Source organism: Berghia stephanieae, chromosome 4 (assembly GCF_034508935.2).
Source record: "Berghia stephanieae isolate SIO BIC M18660-M18661 chromosome 4, UCSD_Bste_1.3, whole genome shotgun sequence".
Lineage (NCBI taxonomy): Eukaryota > Metazoa > Mollusca > Gastropoda > Nudibranchia > Aeolidiidae > Berghia > Berghia stephanieae.
In genome coordinates this window covers 74820781-74845780 of record NC_088363.1, presented here as the reverse complement: position 1 = coordinate 74845780, position 25000 = coordinate 74820781, and the positions used below count along the sequence as shown (strand labels likewise).

The 25000-nt window shown below is 34.4% G+C and overlaps 1 protein-coding gene across 3 annotated transcripts in view; it reads left to right on the top strand.

Moving 5' to 3' along the window:
• Window positions 1-25000, top strand: part of LOC144971232 (neprilysin-1-like) — a 93278-nt gene that overhangs the window by 63993 nt on the left and 4285 nt on the right. For all 3 annotated transcript variants that reach the window (XM_078911741.1, XM_078911742.1, XM_078911743.1), the window contains exons 5-18: window positions 1402-1563; window positions 5787-5870; window positions 7372-7577; window positions 8471-8650; window positions 9750-9836; window positions 12014-12138; window positions 12617-12719; window positions 19065-19184; window positions 19500-19598; window positions 20616-20693; window positions 21806-21909; window positions 22288-22346; window positions 23128-23179; window positions 23928-23995. In XM_078911741.1, the coding sequence (XP_078767867.1) occupies window positions 1402-1563; window positions 5787-5870; window positions 7372-7577; window positions 8471-8650; window positions 9750-9836; window positions 12014-12138; window positions 12617-12719; window positions 19065-19184; window positions 19500-19598; window positions 20616-20693; window positions 21806-21909; window positions 22288-22346; window positions 23128-23179; window positions 23928-23995 (1527 nt within the window). The remainder of the gene's footprint in view (window positions 1-1401; window positions 1564-5786; window positions 5871-7371; window positions 7578-8470; window positions 8651-9749; window positions 9837-12013; window positions 12139-12616; window positions 12720-19064; window positions 19185-19499; window positions 19599-20615; window positions 20694-21805; window positions 21910-22287; window positions 22347-23127; window positions 23180-23927; window positions 23996-25000) is intronic.

Sequence of the window (25000 nt, the reverse complement as noted above, 5' to 3'; positions counted from 1 at the left end):
CTCCAGATGCTGCGGAGTGGATTCGGTGTTGGGGCGACAAGCTATGATGATGATGATGATAATCATCATCATCATCATCATCATCATCATCATCATCATCATCACCACCATCGTCATTACCATTTTTCTTGCATAGCAATTCGGTATAGAGAGCGGAGCAGGCACTCATGCTGTCTTCTTGTTTTCATTCTTGCATAACGCGGCCTGCTGTTGAAAATTCTAAAATAGATATTTCCACGCGCACACTTTCACACTAAAACACCAAACAAGCACACACGCCCACACACAAACAATAATAAGAAAAACACTAATAATAACTAAAACAACAACAACAGCACCAACAACACAATCAGACACAAACACCAGCATCCCACAGATACACGTGAAGTATCAGCAAAACAGAGGGAGCATGTCAATTTCTTTCCTGTTTCCTTAACGCAAGACATGGTACATGAGATGTAATTCCTCATCAAAGATCTTTGTCTACCCTAGTGTGCTATGTTGTAATATTTTGCCATCTTTGCTTTCTGTAATATTATATACCAATGGGAAATACAATCCATTTGCTGATTGATACCACACCAACATCATAATATAATATGATAGAGCCTGAACCAATTGCATTTATTCTCTTATCGCTTTATGAAATCAATGGAGGTCCGTTCCACCAATATGTCCATTAACATGATTGTCCTCCCATAAGTTCCCGTATTTTTTCGAGATGTTTTCATGTATCTTTGTGGTTTAGAGGTCTGACAACCAGATTTTGACATGTTAGTCTCTGGTTCAAATCCAGCTATCGGCGGCGCAAAATTGAGTGCTTAAATAAAAGGCTCTTACCGTACTCGTTAATGTTATAAAACCAGGATCAAACTCTGTGGAAGTTTTCAATTATTTATTTTCGATCGGAATTTCAAAGTCAAATTGAATAATTGTTATCATCACGATCGTCGTCGTCGTCGTCGTCATCATCAGCATCGTCATCATCATCGTTATCTCCATGGTTCTTGCAATTAAATCAGAAAAAATTAGTGGAGCAGGCACTTTTGTCATGTTGTGTTTTCTTGTTATTATTCTTGCGCAGCATAATATTTAATTTCAATTGTAATTTCAAAGTTTAATTAATTGAAAAATGGTTATCATCATCATCATCATCATCATCATCATCATCATCATCATCATCATCATCATCATCATCATCATCTTGACAGCATTATTTGTGTCCAAAAAAACACCCCTATGCAATGCATTGCTTGACCATCGTATTATATAACGTCTTAGTGGTTAAAAGCTGCTATTGGTTATGGGGCCTTATGTAAAGAGATTTTAACACAGAGGATAAATTTATTTCGAACTATATAAAACTAATTCATTTATTTTTGGTCTTTCCTTCTCATCCAGCCGCCCAGTTATTGTCAGGTATGGATCTGAGTGCGGAGCCGTGTGATGACTTCTACCAATATGCCTGTGGAACATGGAATCGCAATCACCTCATTCCCGATGACAAAGCATCATATACTACATTTGATAAACACTACGAAGAACTGCAACGGGTGATGAGAGGTATATTTTGTCAATTACATTCCCCACATCTAGTAGGCTATCATTTTGAAATAGTATCTGTTTCCCAATTGGTTGACGAAGTTAGAGAATGAATGCATTTTGTTTTGAGTGGCTCTGATTTTTTTTTTTTTTGTATGTGCGTGAGAAGTGTAGTGTTGGGACTTATTTCTTTATCATCATCATCATCATCATCATCATCATCATCATCATCATCATCATCATCATCATAATTATCATCATCATCATCATCATCATCATCATCATCATCATCATCATCATCATCATTATTATTAGTAGTATTATTATTATTATTATTATTGAATGTAAATATTATTATTATTATTATTATTATTATTATTATTATTATTATTATTATTATTATTATTATTATTATTATTATTATTATTATTATATTAGTATTAGTATTAGTATGTTATATTATTATTATTATTGTTATTATTATTATTATTATTATTATTATTATTTATTATTATTATTATTATTATTATCATTATAATTATTATTATCATTATTACTATTAATTGTTAAATCAAGCGCATCTGTTGTCAGGTCTGCTAAAGGCTAATATGTTCACCTAGACTAGATTATACCCAATATACATAAACGTAACCCGTGCATCATAATACATTTGACTATAAATTAAATCCCCATCATCAAAATCAATCAAACTCGACACAGTTCTGAGACAGTGGGTCACATTTATAGTTAATAGAACTTTCAGGTCAATAAGACTGAATACTGAACCTATACACCAAACACACAACCACAGAAATATTATTAAGAGTTACATTTTATAACATAGATGGACGAGGGATTTAACCAGTTATAAGCCGTACTCTGGAAAAAAAAACTTGTATTTAATAAATTTGCCCAGAAAACAACGTTCTTCATGTATCAATCGATATAAGTGACAATCGTCTTGGCAAAAACTCTCAAGTTTTTTTTTTTTGCCAAGATGAGGGTCATTAAAATCGATCGATATGTGAAGGATGAGTTTTCTGGCCAAATTTTAAATACGTGTTTTTTTTTCCAGAGTACGGCAGTTAAATAGTTAAACAAACTCTTCGTTATACTTGTCCAAAATAGACGTGAAGGCAATATTAAGCAACGTGACATTAAACACATAATACAAAACCATTTTATGACTGTTCCACGAAATGGTATGAAAGATCTATAATCGAAATGCCGCACGTCTTATTACGTAGACAAAGACAGAACAGTTTTTATTACTCAAGTGAATGGTGTTTTTTTATAGATGATATAAAACAATATAATGCAAAAATTTAGTGTTTGATTTTGCTTGAAATATGTTTGATTATTTATAGAAACCCGACTAGTTTAATGTTTGTTTTGAGAAACCCATAGATTGCAACAAATTTCTAAAGGTTCTTGAAAAACATAAAATACAAATTAATTAATGGAAGGTCTTGTCTCCAACTTCTCTGTAGTGAACAACAGGAACCACATAATGAAAATATTTGTACGATTAAATAAATTAACGCGGTTTATGTTGTTTAAAAGGAACGTGTTTAATTTACCTTGTTTCTTAATTTTGTCTTAAAAATTGTACGTAATGTTCAAATATTATTGTATAACTTTTGTTTATCATTTTTCTGCGGGTTTTTTCTATCGACAGTTAAATGCGGATAGTTCAGCGTTTTGGGTATTTTGATTGATCAATGCTACATATAAACACCATAACGTTTTCTGCCAAAACACAATTCTCGTTCAATTAAGATCACTCTCAAGTTCTCAAAAATTCCCAAAACCGATACTAGACATTTCTTTATTTTATTTTTATTTTTTTTATAAATTTTTTTTTTGTCTTTTTTTTTAAAGTCATAAGGTTGAGATAGTTTTTAAAAGTTGACCAACAATGTTATCCATCAGCAACTTATGTCAACTTTTTTTGGTTAATTTGAAAATAACTGTGTTTTCTGTCACAATTCTGTAGACAATGGCGGCGGATTTTCCTTGATTTCTCTTCACCTTAATTTTACAAAATAACAATATTATCGTCTCTTCTCGCGTGAGCTTCAAGCTTCATCATTTGCCACTTCATTATGTTTAAAGTGTTTAACAAAAATTTAATTTCTTTTTGTTGCTGGCTGAAGAATGGTTTAAGCCCGAAACATCCAATGTTTGTTGTTTTTTTTTTGGGGTTTTTTTTTAGCTTTTATATTTATTTTTGTATACTACTTTTTAAAGCACACACCTTCTAGCAGCTTAATACCCCTTACATTATGCTTAGTGAACTCCATTGGAAGTAAGTTTACTTTCGAAATCGTAATTTAGCGGTGTAAAGATTATTTCTCTTTTATCTTGTATTAATAATTAATACGACCTAATAATATATTTAAGATATAGATAAAAGTTTGGCTGATGCACTGGACAAATTCTCATCACGTTGTCGAGCACAGGCGTTTTTAGATGTCCAATGTATAATAAAACTAATCACGTACGTTATCAAATCAACGCGCGCCAGTACACAGCCGTGGCGTTACGTAACATGTTTATACGTTGGCAAGAGAAAATTCATATTTCAAATATTAATTGATTAAAATGGCCCTCAAATTGTCAACCTGAGACTTCAAAGAAAAGGTCCGAGACATGTTGCCACATTTAAGGTCATTTTAACAAGTTAACTGCCGTACTCTGAATATAAAACAACTTGTATTTAAAACTTTGGCCAGAAAACTCGTCATTCAAATATCGATCAACCACGAAGACCCAGGGTTAATAACTTTTTTGGCCAAGATGGGAGTCATTTAAATCGATCGATATTTGAATGACAAGTTTTCTGACCAAATTTTTTAATACGAGATGGTTTTTTTTTTCTTCAGAATACGGTAGTTTACTGGTAAACCGATAGACATTCGAAGTAAAAGTTTTCCAGCCAATTTTGATTTTATATATGTGTTTTGTCAGAGTACGGTCAGATTAATTCTTATCTCGTCTTTTTACACTCCGACTATGAAACAATATTATATGATATTAGACTCGTTGTGATGTGTGGTGAATGCAAATGAGGAGAAAGTAATATTGTAGTATAGAGAACCAGGAACATAATCTTCGGGGATTGTAATATTTATATATATATATATATATATATATATATATATATATATATATATATATATATATATATATATATATATATGTGTGTATATATATATATATATATATTATATATATATATATATATATATATATATATATACATATATATTTATATATATATTTTTTTTTTTTTTGGATTGTTTGTTGGGGTTTTTTTCGGGGTTTTTTTTTGCAGTTGTTGTTTGTTTGTATTTTTATTGGGCGGGGGGGGGGGGGGTTCGTTGTTGTTGTTATTGTTTTGTTGAGGATTTTGTTTAGTTATCATTTGTTTTTCTTAAATTTATAATTTTTAAATTTTATTTTGCGTTTCACTTATGATCTATTCTCTCTTGGCATTGTTTTCTAATATTCACATCGAGATGCCTAATATATCTAGATGTATCAATGTTTACTGTTATCAGTATAACATTCATACTTTTACCCGAAGTAATGATAATAGTAAATTCGAATCATACAGATCCATTGGGCTTGAGCTTGTACTGCTTCTTGTCGCGCAAAAGACATGACAAACCAACTAATTGATACGTTTCTGGTCAGATGACTGTCAATCGTAAATGCTTTCTATTAGATCATTTATTGACCACGGACAAGCTTTCTGTAGTGAGGATGTAAAAAAGGTGATGATTGCAACACGATTGTATTGCGAAATAGGTCTATGGTTTACAGCTGGAATCTTCTGGTCTCGTTTATGTTATAAGAGCCACAATTCTACACGCATTAAATAACAAATAGGCCTACATATTATCTATTAAAACTATCTTAGTTAAGTTTTTGTTGTTGGGAAGGGTTATGTTGTTAATTACACAATTAACTAATCTGTCAGGAATAAATGGCAGTTAAGTTTAGAATTAACGGATAATGTCGGATTGAACCAAAGAAAATTGTGTTTTAGGTCTAGGTTATCACACTGCAAAAATTCAAGTTTTTGGAAGTTATCTCCTCACTTAAGACCTTATTAGACTTGCCTTGCAGTTGCGGGCTTGTGATGAGTTAATATCTCAAGCTAAAGTATAAAATAATTATCTCAAACTTTCTATTTCAATTCATATTTTATGAATTTCCATTCATGTAACATTCAACAGTGATGCTGGAAAAGCCTAAACATCCTGAAGACTGCTCTGCTATTCTCAAATCAAAGATGCTATACCAGTCGTGTATGAATGATTGTAAGTATAGTTAGTCCTCATACGAAATAATTTTATCCTTCATGTCAATGCACGTCATCTAATTATAGCAAGTTAAATGCAGACCACAACCGCAGCGGTACTCAGAAAAAAACCAACAAACACGTTTCCAAGTATTTGGCCAGAAAACTCGTCCTTCAAGAATAGATCGATTAAAATGACCGACATCTTATCAACAACTTTCAAACCTGGACTTCCGGAAGTCTCAGTTTTGGGTGTTTTTGACAAGATCATGGTCATTTTAATCAATCGATATTTGAAGAACGAGTTTTCTGGTCGTAAATTTCAAATAAGTTCCTTTGTTTTCTTTTTTTTTTTTTTGGGGGGGGGGGGGGGGGGGGGGGAGGGGTGTGGATTTATAGGAAAAAGCTGATAATGTAGTCCCTATAAAGCATCAGACTTGATCCTGATATCTTTAGCATGAAAAGTCCAATAATATTATTATAGTATCGAGACCCAGCAACCCGATCACTTTGCTATTCACATAACTTCAGGAAACGATTCCGATGTGAATAATAAATAGATGTTTTAAAAATACACGTAGGCCAGAAAATGTGTATCCCAAATAATAATCGATTAAGATGACCTCAGCTTGCAAAATTGTCTCAACGAAGTATCAGATTTAGGAAGTCTCAGTTTGAGACATGTTGACAAGTTGAGGATCATTTTAAGCGTTGAGTTTTGGAGTAATAATTTCTGACTGGAATGAAAAAAATGTTTGTCAGTGTAAAACAATAATATTATGTCTATATGTGCCGTGCGAATTAGGCCATTTGCTATTGAGCTGCTGAACCCCCCACCTCCCCCCCCCCCTCTCCTCCACACACACATACACCTACCGATGTTGGGTGACAGAGATCTTGATGAGAAAATTGCAGGTTGTTTTTGGTCATAATGGAGTTCCATTTTCTATAAATTACGTGGGGTTTCGTAACATTAACTTGTCACGTGTGTCCACAGACCTGGTCTGTGCTTGTGTCTTAGTCGTTTCATGGTCTGGTGGTCTGACACGGCCTATGACTTTGCAGGTTCTTGGTTCGAGTCCCGCTGTAGGTGGCGTAAAGTTGATTCCTAAAAGAAGCTCTTCACTGAGATTCTGTCGGAGTGAAATGAGTTTTTGATCGCTACAAGCGCTAACTTTGGTTTGTTTTTTTTTTAGTGTAAGAGTGCCTTTCAAGCGTGTGACTAAACCTTGCATGTTTTGTGTTGCTGTTGATTTCGGACTCCTAATAAAGTGTTTTGAGCAAAATTAGTGTATTTTTAATATTTCAAAACGCTGTCATTTTTCTTTTGAACCAAAATATAGTCTTCCAACAACACGTATACGGTATTCACTCACATCAAAAAGAAAAGCATCTAAAATGAGATCTCTATCCCTAGATAATTCTAGAATAGCAAATTCAAATTGAAAGAATATTATCGAGTAATGCCGGCGAGTTCTGAACACATTATTAAATTCAATATAATCTGGTTGTTTTGACAGCTAACACGAAAAGCAGCGGGAGCCAACCGCTGAGGGGGGTGATTGATGACTTGGGTGGTTGGCCAATTTTGGACGACGACTGGTCACCGAGTAATTTTGTATTGGAGGATGTGCTCTCAGGGATACGAGGTCGCTATGACAATGGCTTCATTATCAGCTGTCTGGTCAAGGCAGATGACAAGAATTCATCCGTTAATATCATACATGTAAGTTTCGGTGTGAAAAAAATTGAGATTAACAATATCTTGTCACTGATCTAATTCGCTATGCGTTGTCGGTGAGTGTGTACGTGGGCATGTTTCACTGTTTGAGAGAAGAAGGAGAAGAAGAAGCAGAAGGGAGAGTGAGATAGATAGAGAGAGAGAGAGAGAGAGAGAGAGAGAGAGAGAGAGAGAGAGAGAGAGAGAGAGAGAGAGAGATATTTTGTGAACGTCTTCGTTTTTATGATTAATTCACATTTAACTTTGTCCTCTTGTCTTTTTGACATGTTGAGATATCTATATTTAGAATAGTTTGTATGTATCACCGAAAGAAGCTCATTGATGGATCATTTATTGAACATGACAGTTTAACATTTGGCTTTTGCAAATAAAATAAAATAAATAATAAAGTAACCAAATTAATTACCAAGAACGATACTTAAGACAATTTGTATTGAAATTAATTCTTTTAGTTTAAGACGATTAAATTATAATACAGATGCAACACATTAGCGTGCAGATAGAGGATACGTGGAGGATATTTATTGAATCATGATGCCACAATTCAAATTGAATGATAAAATTAGCTTTATGTAAAATTTATATACGTTTACAGCTTCGAGCACCAACCATTTTTATAATTGATATTTAAAACATCACAGTCAAAGAGTCTTGTCATTGATTGATAGTTTCTTTGTCGCAGAATCAAATCAAAATTAAATGTGAAAGAACCTCTTGTTTTCTTCTATTTCCTCTTTTGTATTTTTTTCCTTTGTTTTTTTTTTTTTTTGTTTTGTTTTTTGTCTTTGTTTTCTATTTCTTTGATATTTTTTTTTCCGATATCCCCTTCTTAAATAGTCTTCGTCTTAGAATCTAAAATCAATCACTATTCTTTGCAGTTCGATCAGACATCATTAGGGATGCCAAGCAGAGAATACTATCTACTTCCGGAGCACAAAATTCACAGAGATGCCTACAGGCGGTTTCTAGAAGATCTCGTTAAGCTCATGGGTAAAAGTGGCCCGGATGTGGAAAAACAGATTGATGAGCTCTTGGAGTTTGAAACCAAAATTACAGAGGTAAATAGACCCACATTTTATTTAAAAGATGTTTGCATTTAAAACAAAAAATGATTCTTTCCTTACAAGACAAAACATTCTGCAATATCTATTCTCTCATTAAAGAGTAACAACTTAACAATATATCTGTATCGCCTCTGATGATTAGTTTTAAATCTTAAAATTTCACATTTAATAACTTTTAAAAAATATAGATAGGGTTCGCCATCATAGATTTGACAAATTGTTTGGGTGTTAAATTGTACAATATAAGCTATTCTTTCGATCTCAAAATATTAACGTGTAATAATAATATCGCGTTTTTAAAAATAAATTATTGACGACAAGCAGCAGTCTCAAGCGTTGCATTGAGCGAAAATAAGGCAGACAACATCTAGTATCAATAAAATTTGTTATCAAGGACTTTCAAAGAAAAAAAAATAAAATCTAAATAGAGGTAAAATGAAATGTTTCCTGCACTCTTGTGTTTTGAGCCGAGATTTGCTTCCATCCATCGCACACCTGCAAACATGTGCAGCGATTTCGGGCACATCTGGAGTTTAAACAATTCCAGAATATTTATTATCATGTATGCTAAGAGCTGTAATTTAATATCAACAAACAAGGAGATTTTTGATAATTTTCCTCAGAGCAAAGCAAGATAGAATGTAAAAAAAGCAGAGTTCCGAATTGTGTATAGATAGATACAAGTTGGTATGAGTGTATCAAGTTCTCATTAACCTTTTGAAGGCAGTATCCTGTTTAAGACAGGTGTGCCATCTCAATGGATCTGTATTTGAATTAAACTGTTACCTGTTTAAAATAAATGTCTGATGTCGGTATGACTGTACTTTTATGGCCTGAATACTCTTGATAGGTTATAATATTACACTGGTAGCTGTTTTCTTTAAAAGCAAGATGGACTGTTATCAATGAAAATAATTGCAACAAGACTAAAATATTCAGAATTATTCCATTTTACAGAGCAAATTTCCCTTTGTTGCAAAGCTTCCCCATTCATTTGACATTTCACTTTTTTATCTCATCCATCTCTAAAAAAAAACAACGAATAATAAAAAAATGAATACCGCGTTAATTGGTCTAAATCATGTGTTTCCAGGCCACAACACCATCCGAGGAAAGATCTGATACCGGAGCCTTATATATGAAGATGCCTATTGAAACGTTTCAATCGTATATTCCAAACGTGAGTTACATTCATAATATACAATACTATATCGGTATTAGATCTAGAAGCTTTGGTTGGATGGGGTTCATGACCTCCCATAGTGGGCAGGGAGATACATACGGTGTCTTTTATCCCCCTATATCTGTTTTCTAACTTGATTTCGGTCTTTGACTTAGAATGAGATGACTTGATTTTTTTCCTAGCTAGATACCCCGGCTAGGAGGGAGAACGTTAAATGTGTTAGTTTTGGGAGATGACAAAATTTCCTTGTAAATCATCTCTCTGTTATGCACTGTATTATTTTTTTCCTTTTACACATATATGATTTGTAAACAATTGAGTGTGTTCCTCTTAGCGGGGACCTGTGCTTGTGTCGGGATGAGACATTTAGTGATCTCAAACAAGGTACACTGATAGTGTCCTCTTGGAATCTACATCTGTTGCCTATTTCAACTAATTCCCCTTTGTCTTGCTTATTCTTGAGTGCTTTAATAGTAATTCTAGATCTTTGTACTGCCCATTTGCTTCGTTTTTTACTGGCGCTGATATGACCTTAATGTCTTGCAACGCCGTAAAACCCTTAACAACAAACAATAGAATCTTTGACACCAACTTTAGTGTTCTTATTTTGAAATCTGTTAACTCAAATTATCATGGTCACATTGATCCATTAAAAAAAATCTCCCAAACCAACTCATGGTTTAAATTACAGCAGTCTTAAATTAAGACCGGGACAGTGTTCGGATATTGGACTTGTACTACTACTACTACTACTACTACTACTACTACTACTACTACTACTACTACTACTACTACTATTACTACTACTTACTACTACTACTACTTACTATACTACTACTACTACTATACTATTACTACTACTACTACTACTACTACTACTACTATACTACTACCTTACTTACTTACTACTACTATACTACTACTACTACTTACTACTTACTACTACTACTACTACTACTACTACTACTACTTACTATACTACTACTAATACTTACTACTTACTATTACTACTATACTATCTACTACTACTACTACTACTCTTACTACTACTACTACTACTACTACTACTACTACATACTACTACTACTATACATATACTACTTACTACTATACTCACTACTTATACTTACTTACTACTACTACTACTATACTACTATACTATCTACTACTATACTATACTACTAACTACTAACTTACTAAATACTACTACTACTACTACTACTATATACTACTATACTACTACTACTACTTACTACTACATACTACTACTACTACTACTATACTACTAATATACTACTACTATACTACTACTACTACTACTACTACTACTACTTACTACTACTATACTACTACTTACTACTATACTTACTACTACTACTACTACTACTACTACTACTACTACTACTACTATACTACTATACTACTACTACTACTACTACTACTACTACTACTATACTACTACTACTACTACTACTACTACTACTACTACTACTACTACTACTACTACTACTACTACTAACTACTTACTACTACTACTACTACTACTACTACTATACTACTACTACTACTATCTACTACTATACTACTACTACTTATACTACTACTACTACTACTACTACTATACTACTACTACCACCACTACTACTACTACTACTACTACTACTACTACTACTACTACTACTACTACTACTACTACTACTTACTACTACTACTACTACTACTTACTACTAACTACTACTACTACTACTAACTACTACTAACTACATTACTACTATCTATACTACTACTACTACTACTACTACTACTACTACTACTACTACTACTTAATTGTTTTTATTCCTCTATCTTCTCTCTTATAAATATGTGCTGAATCCTCGTCTCCAGAGAAGATTCACAAAGCTGGATCTAAATTAAGGGTTAGTTGTAGCCATGCAATGTTTTATTGTTAGTGGTGGGTTTTGTTTGTTTGTTGGGTTTTTTAAATTTATTTTTTTTTCTTTATTTAGCTTATCTTACAGTTGATACATTTGTATTCGTAAAATATTATGAACACTGTTCTGTTGGCCAAGCTGACATTATCATGAGCGTGTTTATATATAATTTTTCACTAGTCGATCTCGCATTCATAATAAATCAAAATATTTGCTTCCCACTCACCATCCTAATGCCCACAGTTTAACGTTCTACGTTACTTGCGAGGTTTTATCCCAGTGCCGCTGACAGAGAACGAGCCCATTGTAGTCTTTGCTATGAAATATATCCAGCAAGCCGATAAGTTAATACAGGAAACAGATAAAAGGTATGTGTTTTACAATAATCTGTCTTTAGATAGCTCTTTTATAATGAACCAGAATCTTCTTTTATCTACATTTATTAGTTATATTACGAAAGCACGAGATATGAGGGTCAATTGTTTTGTATTATATTCGTCCAAGACAGATATGAAGTCCTCAGATGCTACTATTTAATGTGTTCCTTTATGACGATCAATGGCTCAGGCATTTTCAAATTTGATAAAGAGTATTTTCATCGTTTCATAATGATCATTTCTCATCATAATTCATTGTTTTCTTCAGAGACTATCCAGAAATTCATTTCTTTTCCATTTTTAATTCTTTAAATCAGTCATCATTTTATCTTTTTTAGATTATATTATTTATATCATGTCCTATTTGGTGAGGATTGAGTCGAGGTTTTGAATAATTACTGTGATCATTCCAAACATGTGTTTCTTTGTTTGGCATTATATTAAGCTATCGAATGCATTCTTTTGACAGGACAGTGGCCAATTTTCTTATTTGGCGATTGATGTTAGAGTTGGCTCCACAATCCACCGCTCCAGTCAGAGAGGCTTATAGTCGGTTGAACCAAGCCATGAAGGTGAGTTACCTAGTCTTCAAGTCTTAAACTTCTTTTTTCTTGTAATCTCTTCCATTCTTTATCTAATCATAACTACAGACCTGTTGTCACCAAAGTACAGCAGAGAGGATTCAAGTCGGGTTGTAATTTGAAGTCCAAGTCGCACTGCTGTCTATTTTCTCTTGGTGAAGAGCGTTTAAGATTTGATGTCAGGGGAGATTATTATAGGAGTAATCATTTCGTCATGAAGACCACTCTGTAACATTTTATCTGGCTTTGAATCGCCCCAAAATATATAATTTCTGTTATTCTTATATCCGTTGAGGTAACCGTGGGCTTTATCGGTGAATTATAGTCTTTGCAAGAACGTTTCGTGATCTAGTTGGATCTAGAGTCAATGATCCTTGCAATCATCTGTTAAGAGTTAAGAGTTCTTCACATTGAGTCTTTGGTTAACCACTGTCGATAACCCTTGATTTTGATATTTGATTTCTTTTTTCTACAGAAATCAGATTTTGAATTCTAGATGCTTGTCTTAAAAGGATGATCTTATTTGGCACTTTTTTCTGATTTGCAGCTGTCCATACCAAACTGTTTTGCCGGTTGTCTTTAATTGTTTTGTTCGTTAATGCCATTTACTGCAAATGAACACATTTTCCAAATTGTAGTCGTTTCCGATCGGAATAAAGCAATACGCTCGTAGTTACAGAAAACAAAATCGGCATGTCTTGACTTGACTTAGATGCCTTTCGCGTCTCGACCGAAAGATCGGGTCGCCTTGGCTGTTTCCAGTATTTCCTGTGTGAGGTGTCTCCAATATTGCCGGTCCTCTGGTAGGGTTCTCAGATTTTCAAGGTCCCCTGCCGTTATGAGACTAATGCTTTGTCCAAGTGTTGTGAGGTTTTTGTTTAGGATCACAGGGAGTGTTGTGATCGGTCTTCCTCTGAAAAGGTTCCCGTGTTTTTGAAAGTATCCCGACATGGCTTGGTTAGCTGGTATGTTTTTGTCCCTGCGTAGTATGTGACCGAAAAGTTGCCATCGTTGTTGTAAAATGTCAAGGGAGATTGGTCTTTCTTTTGTGATCTTATAGAGTGATTCATTTGAGATCTTTTTTGGGTATTTGATGTCCAGTACCCTTCTTAGCTGTGTGCGATGGAAGGCATCCAGATGTTCTTCTTCGGATTTTGTCAACGCCCAAGTGCCACAGTTATACAGAAGTACCGGTTTTACAAGAGCACGGTACAGTTTCAGTTTGGTTTTTCTCTTTATTTTGTCACCTCTAATCCATACATTGGTGAGTTTACTGAGTGCGGCGTTTGATAGCTGTTTTCTTCTTTGTACATCCTCGGTGTCTCCAATTAGTGAGCCTACTTTCTTTGTTCTTTTCCATTCCTCTTTGTTCCTCGATATTGTTGTAAATTCGGTTTTATTGGCATTGACTTGGAGGTTATATTTCATGAGGGTATTTTGTATGATGTCTATATTTGCTGGTGTTGATCCAATAAAATTGACATCATCTGAATAGGCGATTTCTCTAGGGATTGCATTCTCAATATGAGTCGTTGGTTTTGGAATGACTTTTCGAACTTCTTTCAGAGCGTGTTCTAAGTATATTGTGAACAGAATCGGGCTCAGACTATCTCCTTGGGGGTCCCGATGTTACTTTCGAACTGCGTCTGTTTTGTGGCCCCGTATATCCTTGGTTGTATCTTTGTGTTGCTGAGGAGAAATCGGATTATTCGGAGCTCGTCTTCGTCTACTATGTCTGTTAATATCTCCAAAAGTTTTCCTCTGTCGATCGTATCAAAGGCTGCGGACATATCGATTCCGGTTATTGTTATGGATATGTTTTCTTTGAGTGCCTTTGCTGCCAACCATTTATGTGTCCATACAACGTCCGATGTGCTTCGGTCTTGGCGAAACCCGCTTTGGCTATGTGATAGATATTTTTCTATTTTCGGTCTAATTCTGTTGAGGACAATAGTTGACAGTGTTTTTCTTATGGTATTCGGTAATGTTATTGGGCGCAGGTTGTTTACGGGTCCTTTCGTTTTTCCTGGTTTTTGTATTGTAATTAGGACACCGCTGTTTACGTCCCAGTCTTTGTGTGTTGAGAATGTTTTGTTCATTATGTTTGCAATGCTCAGATCCAGGGAGAGGGTACCGCATTTCAGCAATTTAGCGGGAATTTCATCTTCGCCTGGGGATCTGTTATTGTTTAGGCACTTTATGCTATTTCTAACTTCAGTTGTTGTGATGCGGTTGTTTAGGTCTCTAGGGTTTCCTGAGAAGGGCGATATTTGTGAGACTTGTTTGTGAAATTTCTGCTGGAAGTCGTCAGTTACAATGTCAAGGATATCGTTGGGATTTGTTGTCTGTTTGCCAAATTTATCCTGTAGTTTTGGGTTCTCGAATGGTTTTCGGTTCAGAGATTTCGTCGCTTTGAACATAAACGATGCGTTATTTTTGGACTTTTCTATGTCTTCCACTTTTTTGTCTAATTCCTCGTTTCTGTGTTTTATTGTAAGTGATCGAATTGAATGCAGTATTCTGCATGTATCAAGTAGTATATGTTCAAAGAGAGTATGGTTAGATGCACTAACTACCAAGATATTAACATGTTTGTCCTTCAGAGCCAGAGTTCATCCCGCTTTCCATAGTGTAAACGGAGAGTGGAAATTGTTTGCTACCCTATAGATAGGATGTTTGTCTATCACAAACTACCTTTCAAGAGATCTAAGAGACCCAGCCACCGGAATGACTGCTGGGTGGACCAGACGGGTCAGAAAAATATCGGCTTCGCTATATAATAACCATGCTATTATTATTATTATTATCATCATCATCATCATCATCATCATCATCATCATCATCATCATCATCATCATCATCATCATCATCTTCATCATTGTCATTATCATTATTATTATTATTATTATTATTATTATTATTATTATTATTATTATTATTATTATTATTATTATTATTATTATTATTATTAAAATTATTATTATTATTATTATTATTATTATTATTATTATTATTATTATTATTATTATTATTATTATTATTATTATTAAAATTATTACATCAACCGGGATCTATCTAGGTCCCTTTGCGTGTGAAGCAAGTGCTCTACCGACTTATCTATCTGGACATCCATTATTTTTTTTGTTTCATATGTATTTGTTCAGCAGGTATATATCCATATAAGCACACACAAACACACGCACACACACACACACACACGCGCACACACACAGAGTCGTATATGCTATACGAATGTATATATATATATATTTATATATATATATATATATATATATATATATATATATATATATATACCGATGTTACTGATCCCATCAAGCCTTTATAAACCGATTATTTTTCTCAACCGTGAGTACTCAACAACTCATTAACTCAAGCCTGAGAAAATCTCATTAGGATTAAAGAGGAAAAGGAAGTTATGCAGATCGAACATCGTGCGCGTTACATAACTGCTCATTGTCGTTTTGAGTCAACCAGAGAGTTAAATCAATTAGCACCACACCCGTATTAGATGTTCCATTTTTTAAGGTCAACTTCAAGGTTTTTGATAATCTTGAGTTGTTTCAATCGATCGATAATTGGAGAGAATGTTTTCTGGTTAAACTGAAACTGTGTATTTTGACAGATAGCGGCAGAATTTTGGAATTGCGTTTTGATATCAAGGGACAACCTATCTTTTAGATAATGAGATGAAGCAGTATTATCAAAAATAATAAATGTGCTCATTGATATAGAGCATTTACGCGAGTTCATCCTGCTCTATGTGTCACATTACCAAAGCAGGTCATATTGGTCCATGACTCCATGTCATACAGTACGAGTGGCCTTTCCTTACGTTTCTTACATTATGAGCATAGTCTTTAGTCTGGTACTCATCCAAACCTGTCTCAAATGCGTTAGCGTGTGCAATGTGCTTTACGCCTAATGCAACACCGGGACTGAAATAGTTTACGACCATTGTCACCTATCCGGCAACAGACCGCGGTTAGCCTCGTCTGTCTTTTGTGACAGATCCGTTGTGAAAACGACACCGCCAAACCTCCCTACCCGCATAAATTAACCATCGGTTCAGAGACACCTTCTGAATGTTTTGATCTATGAAAAGTAAAAAGCTGTAAAGAAGTGAGAGAAAGTAATGAGATTTAATCATGTCTCTCTGGCAAAAACAACACAGTATGCTTTGGAGAAGTTACCAGGCTTCTGTACTAGCAAGAGGAGGAATTGTGTGGTTGCAAACAGATTAATAGGTCTAAAAACGGCGGTTTCATCAGTGTGGACTTCCCACATTCACATGCAAACGTTGTGAAAAAGAACCTGAAACAGTAGAGCAATAGTTGAACGTTGCATCATGATTCGGCTGTCAGGAGGGTTCGTCCGTAGCCATCGTTAACTTATAGCCCGACACGAGAACCTCTAGGACTTATAGTTTGACGTCATTTTTAAGGTTTGTGCAGCGTCTAGTGAGTTGAGGTTAGTAGAGCTCAAGGAAACAAATGATTCCATTGGATGAACTAGTGAATACAACCAACGATTTGTTTTCTTTTGGGACCGAAGACTTGTCTTTTGACGTAGCTTTTTTAGTGTCAGGCTATAAGTTCACGATTCGCCACTATGCATGAATGCTGTAAAGATTTCGTCGCCTAGATATTAAGTCATAATTATATTGTAGTGTGAGTCCGTTAGAAGTTGCTGCCATGTTGTTTGCATAATTTTAATCTATTGGGGTTAAGGACATCATTTATAAGGACAAGAAAAAAATAGATAAACGGAAACTTGTGTGTGGAAATATGCCAATCATCAATGATATTGAAAAATGACTACACACGCATATCTAGAGGGGAAAATGTTGCTCAACATATTGGGGTCTTTTCTTTACTTGCGTGACTGGAGATTATCGCATGCTGTTATTTGTTCCTTTCAAAATGATCTGTTCCTTTTTTTTACAGCTCACATCCTGTTTGCTTTTAGATCCCCTTCCCATGAATTGTTTCATCTTGCTAGAACAGCAACCATTCTTTCCAAAGCAGCTGCTATACATTTTTGGTTTCACGATGAAGCAACTGGAATGAGCATTTTCCTACAATGAAAACGACTTGCACTTGATTACTAGTTAATGCTATACCCCGTGTCTAATTAAGGTCAAAGTACAAATTATAGCCTGACCACGAGAATCCAATATATTAATCTCGTTTCGTGTGTCTTGCCCATGGCTATGGTCACTAATTAATGCTCTCAGTTGTAGTCGTTGTAGTCGTATGTTATGAGGAAATAAGGGCAACTCTTATTCTAATACTATAAAATCTGTCTTAGCATTTTGCTAATACTCTCTCTCTCTCTCTCTCTCTCTCTCTCTCTCTCTCTCTCTCTCTCCTCTCTCTCTTCTCTCTCTCTCTCTCTCTCTCTTTTTCTCTCTCTCCCTCACACACACACAGACACATACACACACAACCATTCTTTTTTTTTTTCTACCTCCTTTCTTTCTTTAGTTCTCTGTTTTTTAAAAGTTAATTTAGCTATAATTCTGCTCTTATATTAAATATTGGAGTATTAGAACAATACGTTTGCTGCATGATGCAGTTCCTTTCATTTTTTAGATGTACGTTATAATATTTTTATATTATAATTTTAAATAGATCAACTAACAAATTGATTATAACAATATTGCATAAGTTGATTGAATAATATCCTAAAATTTATACAAAAATAAATTAATGAAAATTTGAAATGTTAGAGAGTGGTGGTATTTATAGCTGTTTTGGAAGCATCAGTTTATGTTGGCTACGTATTGTTGCACATATTAAATGCTACAATGTTTTAAAAAGTTAGAGTTAGTGTATATTGTGCCATATAAATGCTCATTTTAAAAAAAAAATTATATTAATTTTTAAAAATCAATTTAACCATCAGGTTTACTCTGACAAGGAACTGTCTCAAGAGGGTTTGACACATGTGTAGTTATCTAAAACTCATCGGAAAATGTTTGAGTTTATGAAGAAAGCTGCTCAACGTGAATAATTATACGTCATTCATTTATGTTAAGAAATGTCGATGGAACCGGTTCTTGAATAGCTTTATAGATAGAATGCGCTTGGCCAAGGAGTTCACAACATTGCCATCCGGAAGTATCACGGACTAACACACAAACTCTGTGTAACCATGAACTTTTATAGTCTGGTTAATACAGTTTAGTGAGAACAACTCACAAACGCGGATGGCAAAAACAAAAACAAAGGCCTGAGTGACGTCATCTTCGAATTATTTATAGCTGTGAAAGGCTACACTTGGTAAATATCATTATTTCCGTTTCGTTTCTAGGGTGTGACCAAACCATCCATCCCGTGGAAAGAATGCGTGGAATTTGTCAACAAACACATGGGCATGGCGGTTGGTGCTATGTTTATCAAAGATCATTTCAAGAAAAAGAGTTTAGAAACGGTAAGTTGGCAAATCCAATAAAAAAAGGTTGCATCTACTACTTCGTGAATTTAATAAAATAGCTGTCATCTTTAGTACCACCACCACACACACGCGCACCACCACCACCACCACCCTCATCATCCATCCATCATCATCCACTCATCACATCATCATCATTCATCATCATCATCATCATCATCATCATCATCTCATCATTGTCATCACCACCACCACCACCACCACCATCATCATCATCATCATCATCATCATCATCATCATCATCATCATCATTATAGTCACCATCACACAATTCATTTCATCCATACATTTCAGACCATGGAAATGATCCACATCCTTAGAGAAGCTTTTATAGAACTCCTCGATGAGAATGAGTGGATGGACGAGAAAACCAAACAATTTGCCAGAGAAAAGGTTGGAAAATACGTTAAGATAACCTATAGAAATAGGAATTATGTGGCATTTCTTCACAAGAATAAAGAGCTGAAAGGATTGTATGAAACAGTGCCAGACAAAGCAGAAAGAAGAATACAAGAAAAAAATTCATCACCAAAAATGAGCCTGCCTCGAATTGAAAGGCTGATAATTTTTGGGGATGAATAGTTTTTCTACATTTTTATTCTGATTGTCTGGCGCTGTTTCAAACACACCTTTTCAGACCTTTAGTTTACACCAGTGCATGTTCTCTAGTTTGCCACTCTGATATTCACAAACACAAACTGTATGTACTGATGGTATGCATTGGCAAAAATCAAAATTTAATAGAGCTTGATCAGAAAGTGGAAACTTCAAATATCCATCGATTGAGGTGGTTATCAATTTATCTTCTTAATATCCTATTACATCTTTTGGAGTCTCATGTTCTTTGGTTAAGAATCGTCTAAATTGCTCGATATTTTAAGTAAAAGTCTTTGGCCAAAATGAATAGAATGTAGAATAGAGTCGAATTTATTTTACTTTTGATTGTATGTTAATGATAATGATGGTGTTACTAAGGATGTGATGGGTTAACGACGATGGTGATGATGATGATGATTATATTATTATTATTATCATTATCATTATTATTATTATCATTATTATTAGGAATAGTAGTAGTAGTAATAGTAGTAGTAGTAGTAGTAGTGGTAGTAGTAGTAGTAGTAGTAGTAAGTAGTAGTAGTAGTAGTAGTAGTAGTAGTAGTAGTAGTAGTAGTAGGAGTAGAAGTAGTAGTAGTAGTAGTAGTAGTAGTAGTAGTAGTAGTAGTAGTAGTAGTAGTAGTAGTAGTAGTAGTAGTAGTAGTAGTAGTAAAGTACTATATTATTAGTATTATCATTATTACTGTTATCATCATTTGATGGTGATGGTTATGACGATGTTGGTGGCGATGCTATTTTGTTGCATTATTGGCATGTCCATTGATTCCTAACTAATATTTGACCATCTCACAGGCCTTAGCCATTGACGAGCATATCGGCTACCCCGAATTCATCGCTGACAATGTCAAGTTGGACAAAGAATACGAAATAGTATGTCCACGCCTTTAATTAATCATTTTGGTACAGAAAATAATTTTGTCCTGTTATACGAAACTTACCATTCTGCCATACCACGAAAATACAATCCGGACAGAAACACCTCAAGTATGGGGAGAAGATTTTATATTATAGAAGCTGATGTACAGAGAGGTGGTAAGAAATGGAACAAGATGGAAAAGTTAGCTCGGGATGGAGAGGATGGGAATTGTTTGTCTGTGGCCTATACCCTGACCCAGGGTGAAAAAGGCAATGATGATGATGATGATGATGATGATGATGATGATGATGATGATGATGATGATGATGATGATGATGATGAATTTAACAATTTCTGCGGCTCTGTGGTCTTGGGGTAGGACACTCGATATATAGTTGATTCCTTGTGAAAAGGCTTTTTACTTACGTTATTTCACCGTACTAGGTGTAAAATTAGTACCTGGTCGTTAACATCTTTGTTTCTCTCGGAAAAAAATGTAATATCGCCCAAGAGGCGTCATGTCTCGCCATACATGTTATGTGCTGCTGTTGGCTAGGGAACTCTTGTAATGGGCTTGAGCACATTCAGTAGATATTGCCCTATATAAAAGTTCATGTTTTTATTTGGGCTAGGCTATTGGACAAGAATTGTATCGTGAACTTTCGTGGTAATCCCCACCCTTTGTAGGGTATGTATTTGTGTTATAAATCGATGAAGAATTCATTCATAAAACTTATAAACCCCAATACCATTAGTTTGAAAAGAATACTGGAAAATTTAACGATAAATACATTTAATTCCTAAAAGAAGAGAAAAATTGAGCTCAAACTTGTCAAAAAGTCTTCATTGAAATTGTATGTTTAAATTTACGTTTATTAATTGAGGTTTTTGTTGTTGTTGTTGTTTGGTTATTTTGTTTGTTTGTATCTTATTCTTTTTAGTCTTTGACAAAAAAAAAAGGGGGGGGGGTTCACTGTTATCTATAGATATGATATTTGTAAAAAGGGAAGGAAAGGGGGGGGGGGGCAATCATTAAAATATTGATATTGGAAGAAAATGGTTTCAAGTCAAAATGAGAATAATGGAATCTCACTTTAACCATTGATGACTCACATTCCATCCACAGTTGAAATTCCTACCTGATGATTACTTCCACAATATTCTCCAACTGAAAGAATTCGATGCATTCACAATGATGAAGAAACTGAGGGAACCAATCAGAAAGGACACGTATGTCATCTTCTTATTTTTCCATCACATCTTCCTATACCTCTTCCTTCTCCCTTCTCCTCCCTCTCCTCCCTCTCCTCCTCCTCCTCCTCGTCCTCCTCCTCCTCCTCCTCCTCCTCCTCCTTTTTCTTCTTCTTCTTCTTCTTCTTCTTCTTCTTCTTCTTCTTCTTCTTCTTCTTCTTCTTCTTCTTCTTCTTCTTCTTCTTCTTCTTCTTCTAATTTTTTAAAAACTTACTTAACCCAAGTCTCATATTTTTGTCTGTAAATTCAATTTTTTCGTCTTTGAGCAGCCCCTAATCAATATCAATTTGAGATGATGAGTAACGCATTGTAGATGGTGATTATTATTGATTCTTTATTATCTCCTCCTTTTTGTAGATGGGAACAACTCGTGGTGACAGTGAATGCCTTTTACAATCCTAACACTAACACTATCAGTAAGTTATCATTTTATGTTATTACAGTCACGTCTTGATGGCCCAATAACCTCCCTTACCAGAAATGAGTTATAGAAAATCGATATATTTGGATTGTCAAAACACAATGTTACGAAAGTAAGTAAAGAAAGTAGTCTTTCTGGAACATAAGGCTCAGGGAGCCTGAGTTTATTGCAGTGTATATGGCGTTGAATGGACATTAAATAAGTGCATATTGCTAGTTGGATAGGATGCTAGTCTTTGTGGACAGGAGAGTCAGAAATAACGATTTTATGACAGCAATCGATTTCTACATTATGCACAAGACGATGTCAAATCTATTAATTCCATTAGGTATAAAACTATCTTTGGGCAATATCATCTGTTATTGTCATTATCATCATCATCATCATCATCATCATCATCATCATCATCATCATCATCATTATTATCATCATCATCATTATCATCATCATCGTTATCATTATTATTATTATCATTATTATTATTATTATCATTATTATTATTATTATCAGTATTATTATTATTATTATTATTATTATTATTATTATCATCATCGTCATCATTATTATCATCACCACAATCGTCATCAGCAATATTGTCATCATTGTGATTGTTGTTGTTACTTTGTCTTTCTCTATAGAAATTCCCTAGCATTTGGCGCTTTATTTTACATTATCTGTAATTGAAAATGAATTACTTTGGATATTTATTTGTAGCTCATCCTAAAATCTAAACAAATATCAATGTAAAGCAGCCGTGATTTTTATTTCTATTTCAGTTTTCCCAGCTGGTGTTTTGCAGCCTGTTTTCTACAGTGAGACATTCCCAAAGTAAGCAATAAAACCATGATTTAATAGACCCTAAAATCATTAATTTAATTTGTCTCCCCTCTCTTCGCCTTACCACCTTCTCTCTCTCTCTCTCTCACTCTCTCTCTCTCTCTCTCTCTCTCTCTCTCTCTCTTTCTCTTTCTATCCATCCATTTATTTATCTCTCTAGATCTACCTATCTCTCTACCTATTTGTCTGACCTAACTCAATTACATTGATTTATTATCAATGTATTTATCCTATTTTATTAGCCTTTCAACACTTCTGCCCCCCCCCCCCTCTCTCATGTATTGCTCATTTTCTATCTCCCTAACACCATGAAACCTATTATCATCATAGACACGTTGTCATCTCATTGTTATCATCATTAAAACACCACAACCACCACCGCAACCTTCACCGCCAGCACCATCACCACCACCACCACCATTATCATCATCATCGTCATCATCAGCATCATCATCATCATCATCCTCATCATCATCATCATCACCATCATCATCCTCATCATCATCATCATCATCATCATCATCATCATCATCATCATCATCATCATCATCTTCTTCTTCTTCTTCATCTTCACCCTCTCTACTTCTTCATTCGTTTGATCTTCCTCCCCTTCTTCTCCTCCTCCTCTTCTTCTTCTTGTTCTTCTTCTTATTCTTCTCCTCCTCCTTCTTCTTCAATGCCTATATTTACGATGACCATAACACTAAATGACAATGCCAATTTCCAATCATCTATTCAGATCCCTTAATTTTGGAGGTATCGGCGTCGTCATTGGGCATGAAATCACTCACGGGTTCGACGATAAAGGTACACTTATATATAGATAGTATGCAGATGACGTCACTCAGGCCTTTGTTATTGTTTTTGCCATCCGCGTTTGTGAGTTGTTCTCACTAAACTGTATTAACCAGACTATAAAAGTTCATGGTTACACAGAGTTTGTGTGTTGGTCCGTTTTACTTCCGGATGGCAATGTTGTGAACTCCTTGGCCAAGCGCATTCTATCTATATTATATTTATCTTGATAAGTCACAATAATACTTCAAAGTTAGAAAGAATATTAAGCATGAGAGATCAATAAGATTCTTTCATGGATGTTCTTTTATGGAAAATAATTATTCTTTTGCTTCCTGTATTCAGTTTAAAGAAGAAGATATCCATTGGCCTCTGTAAAATACAGTGTGTGTGTGTGTGTGTGTGTGTGTGTGTGTGTGTGTGTGTGTGTTTGTGTCTGTGTGTGTTTTTTTTTTTGTTTTTTTTTTGTTTTGTTTTGTTTTTTTTGTTTTTTTTTTTTTTTTTTTTTTTTTTTTTTTTGGGGGGGGGGGGGGGGGGGGTGTTTTTTTTTTATTGACACATTTCAGGTTTGAATAACTCCAAATCTATGTAAGTTTTTATCAACTGTTTTTTTGTTTGTTGCTTTTGTTGGGTTTTTTTCTCTTTCTAATTTTTTTTTTATTTTGGTTTTTGTGCCATAGGTGCAGAATGTATTCAAGTTTTGATTGATATAATCTTTAACACTGTGCGCCCTTTGGTAGCTGAGTTTTGATTTATATTGTGTTTTATTTTATAATCGTTGACACTTTTCATATTTTGAAAATTTCTAATAACTTGCGCAATCATCCGATTTAAAGCATATATTCCAATCTGGAAAATCAAGATAGTGTTTGAATATGTAAGCTTCTGGTATATTGGGAAAATGGCCAAATAACTTATTATGCTGTTTTATTGGGTTTTAAAAAAATTCTTATGTGTGGCGAGACAGATTATGTAAAACATGTGGCAATTTAGATTCGTTCTTTTTGAGTTTGTCAA